Here is an 11,610-nt window from a genome sequence, read left to right on the forward strand (position 1 = left end):
AATCATGGCAACATTCAGAGAGCTTTGGTTCAGGATGGCATGAAGTGGAACTTTAACACAGCAGCAGCTTCCCATCACGGCGGTGTGTGGGAGCGCTTGATACGTTCAGTGAAGAGTGTTCTCACTTCAGTTCTCAAACAGCAAATTCTGGACGATGAAGGGCTTCATACTGTTTTCTGTGAAGCTGAGGCCATATTGAATGATAGACCAATCACAAAAGTCTCTGATGACCCAGATGACCTGGAGGCGCTCACACCTAATCACATTCTGACGTTAAAGGGCAAGCCAGTCATGCCACCAGGACTGTTTGATCACAGTGACCTGTACATCAGGAAAAGGTGGAGACAAACACAATACATGGCAGAGCTCTTTTGGAAGAGATGGATTTCGGAATACCTACCAATGATGCAAGAGAGACAGAAGTGGACAAGACCAAGAAGAAGTCTTACTCCTGGAGACATCGTCCTCATTGCAGATGCCACAGCCCCAAGAGGATCTTGGCTAATGGGGAAAATTTTGGATGTGAGAGCAGATGCAAAGGGCCTGGTGCGGTCTGTGCGCCTTCGAACAAGAACCAGCATTCTGGAGAGGCCGGTGACAAAGCTCTGCCTGCTGCTGGAGGCAGGAGTGTGACACCATGGACCCTCTTTTTCTCTCTCTCTCTCTTTCTGTCTTTCTCTCTTTTTTGTTTTGTTTCAGGTTCATCACAAAGAAGAGAGTGAACTGAAGCTAATGGGATAGACTGTGTAGTTATAGGTTAGGATTGATTGAATAGCTCCTTTGAGAAATTAAAGTAATTGTGATTTAATGCACAATTAGGGGCCGGAGTGTGGGAGCTATTCGGTGTTATTTAGTTTATTGTTTAGATTTCATTATTCTATTTTGATTTCATTATGATTATATTGCTGTTAGTATTCTGTTAGTTTATCATTTTTGTAGTTGGGTGTTTTGTTGTTATTTGTTTGTTTCATTTGGGCACGGTAGGGAGGCACGGTAGGTTATATAGGTAAGCGCACGGTAGGGACCAGCATGCACCTGGGTGGGCAAATGGTTTTTTACCGGAGCGGGAGAGGCACAGGAATTTTTCTTTGTTCTGTGTTTGCTTGTTATCCGATTAAATAAATCACGTTTTTTGTTAAAAATTGAAAGTCGTTTGGACTTCATGCTTTCCCCCATCCGTGTACACCACAACCCACGGTGCAAAAGTGGCCTTTTGAGTTTTTTATGATTTAAAGTTTGATTAGAAATTTTTCGTTGCTTTTGTGGACAAACGGCCACTATAATCAGTTTAAGGCTGACTTGCCTTTTTAATCATACAAAGCATACAGTATTAAACATAACATATCCCTTCAGTCCCCCTTTTGATCTCAGATCACTTCTGAGATCAATCAAACAAAATATCCATGGGGGCGACAATCTCCTCGTCCTCATCCTGTGGTGCTCCTAAGAGCGGCATCTGATAGGGTGGAGGCTTATCAGCCCTCCCTTCAATGGTGGTGGTGATGAGTCTAATGCAAAGAGAACGAATACAGGGAACACAACAACAACCACACAAAACAAGCATACCAGTAACAGCAATAATTGAGGAGACAACGGAGACCACCAGGTTGCGCCATTTACCAAACCAACTGTCAAATACATCATTGAAAGGATCATTTATACCTGTGTGAGAGGCCATTTCATCATTTAGCGCCATCAGGGCATGGAGGGCTTTGGTCACTGAGCCATCAGGAGCAGTATTATTGGGTATGGCAGTACAACACTGATCACCAAACATATGACAGACCCCTCCTTTTTCAGCCAACAACATGTCTACAGCCATTCTGTTCTGTACTGTCATTAGAGAGTCTGCAGCCAGTTGCTCCGAGAGGCCCCCTATTGCAGTACCAGTGAAATTACCCAAACGTTGAACATTATAATAGACATAGTTGATACAGTCTACATTTTTATTAGTAGTACTCCACCAGCACAGAGCAGATTCAAACCCTGCAGCTACCTGATTAGCCAACTTATATTCATTAGGTACGCCTCGAGGAACGCCTATCGAATCAATGTATGTGGGGGATGTGCTCATCCAGTCAAAGGTGTGGGTTGACCGCCTGCTACGGGCCTGAGCAGCTATCTGGGTTTTCAGGTTTCGGCCCAACATGCGCACAGGGATGATTAAACGTGTCAGAGTACAGACGCCTGTCCAGTCGGAGGGCAAAGTGTTAAGTAACGTTCGGCCACCACAATACCAGAACAAATCTGCACGAGCCCAAACCAAAGATGACATATTGGTCCAAGAACTAACATTAACCCGCTCCACACACCAGGAAGATGGAATACTACCCATAGGAGTAAAAGTGGAGGACTTAGTAGCAGTAACTCTGACCAGACACGTGTAATTACCTGGCTGAGGAGAGAATGATGGAGGAACGGTATTATTTTTAACAACTGGAAAGAGCTGCGAGAACTTTCTGCAATTCGGAGGGTTAGCACTCATATGTATAGCTGTCATACAATCAAATCCTGGTCTATCAGCATGAAAATACAGTGGCGCCGGAGACAGTTTTAACACTGGTCTGGCTGAGGAACAAACCAGACAGTCAGTGAACCCTGACGCTTTAGCTGTTGCTGCCGTCCAATCTAACCACATATTCTTGTCCGAATAACCTGTCGCTAGCCTGATCATGTCTTCACCTGTGATGGAGGACAAATCAACCTGCAAAACATCATTAACAATTACAGCTGGATCTTTCACCGGTTGTGGTCCGGCTGGTGTAACAGTCTTTGGGGCAGAAGTGGGAGCCGGTGATGGTCCCAGAAAATTTATTTTAATCAGTCCCATGGTGTCTGTACCTGACTGATCTACACCTAAGATAAAATACACCGTGCTATTGCTCCGGTCCCCACAGGCTATATGCTGTCGCACTGCTGGTAACCAGGGGCTGGAGAATATTTGTCGTGCTGACAGTAATAAGCCATTGCCTGTCCTGTCCGTTACTCTAGCCAAGTCGAGGTTAGTCTGCAACTGACCCCACCTGTCCTCCTGCCAACGCGTAATCCATGTAACAGATGAAGGGTCAGTTGAGACCAGAACTCCTGACCACCACGGGTTATTCGTGGGTCCTCCCCATGGGAACCAACAGAGGTACACATCGTACCCCCTCCACTTCTGATCCTGTGAATTACAATTGATTACTTGGCATAAATCAAATTTCCAGGCTGTGTTTTCTCCTAGGGTGTAATTGAGCTCAATCCCTCCATACATGTCCAAACAGGTGTCGTGTGGTGTTTTACCTCGTTTGTTGGTGTATGACCTCTTTGAACGCACCTGTTCCTGGCGTCCGTGGTCTCCTTTGTTCTCCCAAAACAAAAATGACAACATAATAGCAAAGGAAATCAAGGAGAGACCCGCTAGGGTCCTCCATGGACCAAACATTTTATTGAAAACTTACAGAACTTAAAACAAGGCAGAATACTTATAAATGACTTTTCTGTCCTTTCCCTTATCTTTTGTTTCCGTGTGAGGTGTGCCTGCGCTCAACACATAGAGCTTATAACCTTTTTATCCTTTAGCCCAGCTTATCTATGTCATGCACTTTTCACTCTTAGTTACTTATAGCAAAGCTGGTTATAGAGAGGCGCTCCTGTGTATAGTAGATTACCTGCTAGCCAAACCTCTATAAAATAATGAACTCCTCCTGCCTGCACAATACCCCCTTTACAATTTTTGCGGTCGTATTGGGTGACCATCACCGTGTCGATTGCAGTTTTAATACAGAAGGGGTTAATGTGAATCTCTGTCCATGTTCTGTTGCCTGTGTGTGTGACTAGTAACTTGTTACTACGATCTGATACAGCCTTGTGAGATTGCTCTGGTGTTATCCACAGTGATAACCACTGCAGTTCAGGTCTTCTCTCTGTGTGTAGGATATTGTGTGTAACAAGATGTCTATATGATTTAATACAGGAAGTGTATTCCTCGTCTGACACTCTACAGCCAAGAAAACAGGAAGTGATTCTGAAATGCGGTGATGGTTTTTTACTCTTTGTTTTCTTCTTCCAAGGCATGTGACTGTCCTGTCTGTTGCGAATCAGCTGTCACTTCAGGCAGTGACCTTTGTGAGGTTTCTGCGGGTGCACACCGGCTCCAGTGAAACCAGGTGTCACCTTTACCTTTTAGCCTTACAGCACAGTTTGTTCGTTCAGTCACTTCAAAAGGTCCAAGCCACCTTGGCTCTGACCATTTCCTTTTGATGACCCTCAGATACACCCACTCAGCCGAGTGCGGTGTGTTGTCTCCTCCTTTTGGTGTGTGATCTCGTACCTGGGAAGAAAAAGTTGAGATAAGAGCCGTTAGTTGTTCAAAATAGGGTCTATATCTCATTTTTGGGGAGCATGGTTCCGTCAATGGCCCCCCCCCGGACCAGGGAATTGAATTCCCCTGGACAGCTCGAATGGAGTGAAGCCTGTCACTCTGTTCACTGAACTTCTGATTCCTATCATTGACCCTTTGTTTTGCTCATCTATTAACATATTTACATCACATGCTGGTAGGATTTCTTTTACACTTGGCCCTGCCTGTAGCATCATATACTGTGGTTTGTACCCTGCTGCTGCTTTTGCCACTCTGTCTGCCTCATTGTTGCCTTTTGCCACAAATGTGTCTGCTTTATCATGTCCTTTGCACTTGATCACTGATACCGCTTTGGGCAACATCAACACCTCTGCAAGGTTCTGCATCTCTTTTTCATGTTTGATTTGGGAACCTGTCGTTGTTTTAAACCCTGCTCTTTTCCACTGACCAAGCTCCACATGTACAGCCCCTGCCACATAAGCTGAATCTGTGTATATGTTGACCACCTTGCCCTCTGCCTGTTTCAGCGCCTCTATGACTGCTACCAGCTCCGCCAATTGGGCTGACACTTTCCCTTGCAATTGCTGAGCTGTCATAGTTCTCATTTTGCCACTTCCTTCCTGTTGTACTACTGCATAGGCTGCCTGTAATCCTAATTGAGGATGTCTGAAGCAACAGCCATCTGTGTACAAATTAAGATCTGCGTTTGGTATCTCCTCTCCTTTTAGATCAGCCCTGAACTTGCTGTCTCCCTGCACTCTCTCTTCACATGCATGTGGTGTTCCTTCTGTGATGTTGTCAGCCATGTTGATGCCTTCATGTGAGTATGTGATGTGTGCTGCCCCTAGAAGTTTTTCTAGCCTGCTCTGTCTGAGTGATGTCATTGTGAAAGTGGCTGAGTTAACAAAAGCCACTATGCTGTGTGTTGTCAGTACCGTCGGTGAGTGTCCCATGACTATGTGTGCTGTTTTTTGTAGCAGTTTTGCAACCCCCGCTGCATGTCTTGTGCACGGTGGATGTCTGATTTCAGTGGGGTCGAGAGTTGCGCCTACCTCCCCCTTTTTTCTGGAAAAGCACCCCATCAGCAGTGTGTGCTTTTCCAGAAACATCCAAAAAGAACGGGGCTGAGTAGTCAGGAACTGCTAAATCAGCGGCTTGGGAGAGCGCAGTTTTCAGTGCAATGAAAGATTGTTCAGATTCAGTGGTCCATGTTAACAGGGCACTGAGGTTACGCATGCCCTGAGCATTGATCATAGCGCGCAAAGGTGAGGTGAGTTCACAAAACTGAGGCACAAAATGTCTGCTGAATCCAGCAAGACCCAGAAACGAGAGCATGTTTTTTACTGTGGCAGGCTTGGGGTGTAGGAGAATAGCTGAGCGGTGTGGACCAGAAATGGACGTTCCTGTAGCCGAGATTACTCGACCGAGGAAAGTTACTGACTGCCTACAACACTGGAGTTTATTCCGAGCCACTTTAAAACCTAGGTCATGTAGTTTGCTCAGAACGCACTGCGTTCCAGTTAAACAGTCCTGTACTGATGGTGCTGCTAGCAGGAGGTCATCAACATACTGAACTAACACTACACCTGAGGGAAGATTCAAATCTCCCAGCTGTTCACGCAGCACTTGGTTAAAAATGCCAGGTGAGAGAACAAACCCCTGTGGCAGTCTGGTGTAACGCAACTGTTGACCTTTGTATGTGAATGAGAACACGTCCCTGAGTTGTTTAGCGAGGGGAAGACAGAAAAATGCATTTGCCAAGTCAATACATGAAAACCATTGATGTTGTGGTGTGATGGAAGACATAGCAGTGTAGGGATTAGGCACGGGCACCGTAGGTGTAGTTGTGATTGAGTTAACTTTCCTGAGGTCATGTGCCATGCGGTATCTATCAGTACCTTTCTTTTCTATAGGCAAAATGGGAGTGTTCCAAGGTGAGCGAGAAGACTCCAACACACCTGTACGTAACAACCCTTCAATGGTGTCTGCTATGCCCTCTTCTGCTTCAGGTTTATGTTTATACTGAGGCTGCCAAATAGGGTCATCAGTTTTATAGGAAAAGGTGACAGGTAGACAGTGAGCACAAAAACCAACATCAGTGGGGCCAGTGGACCAAAGAGAATGAGGTAGAGAATTTAGCATGTTGCCTGCTAACTCATGATCAGTTTTCTCCCTGCCATGGAATCTCTCAATCTGTCTGTGTTCAAGCTCAACTACATCTGTGGTGTGGTGTATTATTTTGTAGGCTTTAGCTGACGCACTGTACTGCAGGGAGGGAATCTGTGTTCTCTGCCAATCAGAAAGAGCAGCCAGGCGTTTACACATGGGACCAAGGTCCTTCGCCTGATGATCGGCATGTACCAGGAGTGTGACATGCGGGAGAGCCTCCTCAGACATGTCATACCATTGATGCTGGTCAGGGGTCAAAGAGACCAGGGCGGCTACGCCTTCTGGTCCAACTAGAAGTTCAGGGGAGGTAACATGCCAATTGTGACCTTCCACCTGAGAATAAAAAGCCTGTTGGTACACCTCAGCGCAACCTCTATCATAAAACAACGTAACATGGTAGGGATCAACGGGAGGAGCATAAGGGCCCAAAGCCTGCAACCAAGGACGCCACTCGGAAAACACAGAAAGAATGCCAGCAGAACTAGGGGTCTCAGGGAATAGCAGTCCCCAGTAGATATCAGCCCACATGGTGGATTGTGGTGTCACCTCGGCCGCCAACATCATATGCGAGGTAGTAGACATAGATGGTAAAGAACAATTCGTTGAAGTCCCATTCGGAAATGTAATCACCAGACCGTCAGGACTGCACAACACAGAGGCACCACACTTTATTAGCAAATCTCTTCCCATGAGATTCACAGGACAGGCCAGAGAATTCACAAACTGATGATGAAAGGTTTGATCGGCCACTTGGACCGTCAGAGGCTGGGTTAATGGCAGAGCTTCATTCTTCCCTGAGAATCCAACAATGTGCACAGAGTCATTAGAGAGTGAGGACAATGACATATCCCCCACAATAGTGGAATATCTAGCCCCAGTATCCACAAGAAAAGGCAGTTCAGTGCAATTTACTTTCAAAGCCATGTAGGGATCTGCCAGGCCTACAGGTGTTGTGTGTCTCTGGGCCCCGTCAGTACTCAGGAGGGTACATGTTGGGAAACTGTCCTCCTGGAGCTACACTGGCATTTGGAACCTGATGAGCATGTCCTCTGTCCTGCTGATATCTTCCTCTCTGTGACTGGTCTCTACAGTCCCTGGACCAATGTCCCAAACGGCCACATGGCTCCTGAGACCCCGGGCGTCTCCACTGAGCTCTGCCATATCTACCTCGTGGACCCCAGCTGCGACCACGGTAACCCCAAGCTCCGCCATTTCTTCCCCCCATGAACACTTGATTATGATTATGCGGTTGAGGTGCCCCAGCAGGCACTGGGTACAGTTCTGGGGAGTCGTTTGCAGCTCAGTTTGTTTTTTATCAGTGTTGAATTGTTTACGTGCTGTATCTAGCTGTATTTTTACAAGCTGAGTCTGATTACTGGTGACTTCAGCTTTTTCCGTGTCCATTTTTAGTCTAAGAGTATCAAGATGATGGGCCACATGCTTCTCCCACTTACCATTGTCACACCCAGGGATGTCAGGATTTGCCTCCAATGCCAATTTAACAGCCTTTGGCATACCTTTCAGCACTGCCTTTCTGAACAAGCCTGTTTGAAGAGCATCGATATCAGGATGCACACCTATCATGTCTAACCATTGATTTCTACACCTGATGAGAAATGAGGGGACATCCTCATTTTCTTTTATTTTATTTTTTTTGCATATTTTTTGGGGCTTTTTTATGCCTTTATTTGACAGCACAGCGGAGAGAGACAGGAAACAGGGAGGCAGAGAGGGGGAACGACACGCAGCGAAAGGCCGTCCGATGCGGGACTCGAACCGGGGCCAACTGCAGCGAGGACTGCAGCCTCCACACATGGGGCGCCCGCCTAGACCACCACGCCACACGACGCCCCATTTTCTTTTATTTTTAACACCAATATGTGCACTGCCCCCTGTGGTACAGGGTATTTTGTTCTCATGGCAGACCCTATTATTGTCGCTTGTCTAGCAAAAGAAGCCTCAGGAGGTAATAAACCGGTACTGCTGATTGCTTCAACCTGTTGAACCTCATGTTCCCCAACTTGTCGCCCTAAAAGAGCTCTCCAATCTCCCATAGATAGTGTGTAACCCATGGTGAGTTGGCAAAATTGTCTCATCCATGGACCCCCACCAGATGTGGGTGCAGGCATTCTTTCCAACATACAGTTCATATCTGTGAATGAAAATGGTTGATATACTGCACTACCACTAGGGTGAGCTAACAAGGGCATTTGATGGGATGATGTGTATCGATTGGGTTGTTGTAAAGGGCGCTGACGGAGAGCCCGCCCCTCTGGTGTCTGGGTGATTTCTCCTGTAAGATGTAATACCTGTACCCCACCCTGTATGTCCCCCACCTCTGCACTGTCCTCATTTCCTTCCTGTAGGCTCATATTCTCCTCTCTCTCCTCCGTTTTAGATACAGCTGCAACTGCGGCCCTCTCTGACTGGGGAGTACAGGTGTGGAGTATCTTCTCTTTCTTTCCTAGAGAAAAATGGATTCCCCCTGTCACCATCAGGCCCTAGACTATGGCATGGGGTGTTAATGACTGATGGTGGCTGAGGTACTGGAGTAGATGAGGCAGCCTCCAAAAGGGGGACTGGAGTCAAAGGGGGGACTGGAGTAGATGAGGTGGCCATGGCTTGGGCTTGCCCCTTTGCTATCCGATCATACTCTAAGATAAGTCTGGTCCTTTCCACATCTTCCTGGTCCACTTGCTCTAAAGTTTTCATTCTTTCCCTAGTCTCCCTTATGGATGCACGTAGTGCCCGAATCTCCCCCTGTTTGGCTGCCTCCTCCTCTGCTCTCAACTGATCAAGTGTGTCATCTGTCTGCTCTCCATACTCCAGTAAACCCTTCACGGTTATAACTGGCATTTGTGTCTGTGGCTGATGAGGCATTGGCTGTGCAGTGGGAGCCTGGAGTGTGCTAAGGTCAGGGTAAAGAGGAGCTGACTTGGTCATAGAAGTGCATGTTGTGGCTGCTTTGCTTTGAAGCAGAGCGCAGCCTGCAAGTGTGACTTTGTGCAACAGGGCTCGTCGATTTTCTTTTTTCTGCCTATCTCGGGTCCAAGCGCTTCTTTGCAACAGGGATGGGCTCTGTTTTTTATGCTGTATTAAATCCTCCTTTGCTTCTGCTTCTAGCCTACAGACAAGACGGAATAGGCCTCCTCCTGTCTTATCCTCCCTCAGTTTGTACTGAACTTCCTCCCACAACTCGTCACATTTTTTGTTCAGCTTCTGCCTAGTTTCACTAGGTTCGCCACTTATCATCTGTTTTCTTATCTGCCTCCACTGTTCTGCCTGCTTCTGCTGTAACCCAGCTAGCAGCATTCGAGGCCCACAGCCCCCTCCATCCTCACACTCCCTATCAAATTCTCCCTCCATTGGTGAGTGTGTGTGAGTGGGTGCGATACTTCCCTGATTTCTTGTAGTCTTACTCACCTTCCTCTTTGACCTGTGTGGGAAATGTTTTTTAGTTTAATACCTCCCCAGCGGCCAGTCAGTTTGTATGGTATAACACCCGAGCAACTGACCCTTGTTTGTGTTTTCTTCACAGGCCAGTCAGTTTGTATGGCATAACACCCGAGCAACTGACCTTGTGAGCTATACACACTTTTTAGTGTGGCGTGTGGTTTGTTATCACCGCGAGGTTATCCCCACACGTTTTTACAGCTCAGACACCCGTTCAGAACTCACAGAGACACCACTGTATCTACCACCCCTTTCACCCTTGGCTTTATTTATTTCTCAATTCCCGATTGTAATCCTCACATTGAAAATATTACACTTTAAATGTATGTGTGAGACCAAACCAAGAAGAATAGGTGTATTACTTAACAGCAAAATAAACATGACATGAGGCGATACAATGAAAATCAATTCCCAATTACAATTTCCACATTGAAAATATTCCACTCAGTTTCTCAGACCACGGTGGGGTCCCTCCAATCTGGAATTTATGACCACCGTTTGGGAATCACAAGCTGATTGTCCCTCTCGGGAAAAAACAGAAAATGAAACACTCCAGCAGCAAGTTGTCCTGACTCACTGCAAACACTCGCTTCCCTGGTCCTTATAAACAACTGTCACAACGCCTCATTAATAGACTTATTGGCCTGCTATAGAGGATTTCCGCAGAATTGAAGCCAGGTTGTCACTTTTACTTATTTATTTCCTTCTACCCTGAGTGCTTGAGGTCTACGTTCCCCTGTGGCGCCTAGGTCAAATGCCCGTCCTTATCAGAGCAAAAACTCCGATAGACGACGTGAACCTCTATCTGAGTTTTCCACTCCTTCGGTCGACGTGACTCCCCACTACACACAGGTCCCGGTAACACAGACAATATTCGAACGCCCTCCTACCAGGGCCTTTGCAAAAAACGCCAAGCCTTCCCTACAGATTAATTTCAAGAAGCGAGTTACCGCCCTATGCCCTGCAATGGCTCTTGACACGTTTTCTAGGAGGCGAATATTTCTAATTTGTCGGATACATAAAGTAACGGCTCTGCCTAATTCTACTGTTCTTTTATGAAAAACAGGCTGCACTCACTAAGGAGATCCCCTTCTCATCGGATTTTAGATCCTGAAGGGTTTTTTTTTTTTTATCGATCTCCCTTGACGGCACCACGCTTCAGTTGTCAGTCACCGGGGACCCTTCCGTCAAACACGATCTCCCTGGAGGCACCCACACGGCGTGCTAACCACCCGGGGGCTCTTCCTCCGATCGCAATAGCAATCTCAATCCTAGTGCTTATCAACTATACAACAGACAATAGGAACAGTTTCAATACAACTTAATTTTGTCAACGCCAATCTGCAGTTTTTCGATAAAACAGGTTTCTGCTTACCGCTGTTCAGTTAGAGGCCTCTCGTTGTCTTCCGTGTTCCACTTGTCTGTATCCTCTGTTAACAAAAATATTTCCTTTTAACAATTGGTCATGCAAAGTATCATCCTGCCTTCATCACGTCGGGGTCACCAAATTGTTGAGTCCAGATCCATATATAACCAAACAGGACTCGCGCATTCATTTGATGAAGTATGCAGGACAACAGATAAAGTTCAACACGTCTAATTTATTAAAAGTATAGTCAAGCATATAAGTTTGAGATTGCTTACAG

The 11,610-nt window shown here is 46.4% G+C and overlaps 1 protein-coding gene across 1 annotated transcript; it reads right to left on the reverse strand.

Annotated features, from left to right (window-relative positions):
• Positions 1-1,384: 1,384 nt before the first annotated feature.
• Positions 1,385-7,723, reverse strand: LOC130161648 (uncharacterized). Its single transcript, XM_056365056.1, is given in 5 exon segments — positions 1,385-1,508; positions 4,218-4,312; positions 4,528-5,386; positions 5,388-7,154; positions 7,545-7,723. Coding segments are annotated over 5 exon segments (3,024 nt in total).
• Positions 7,724-11,610: the final 3,887 nt, after the last annotated feature.

Source organism: Seriola aureovittata, chromosome 20, assembly GCF_021018895.1.
Source record: "Seriola aureovittata isolate HTS-2021-v1 ecotype China chromosome 20, ASM2101889v1, whole genome shotgun sequence".
In the NCBI taxonomy this organism is placed as follows: domain Eukaryota; kingdom Metazoa; phylum Chordata; class Actinopteri; order Carangiformes; family Carangidae; genus Seriola; species Seriola aureovittata.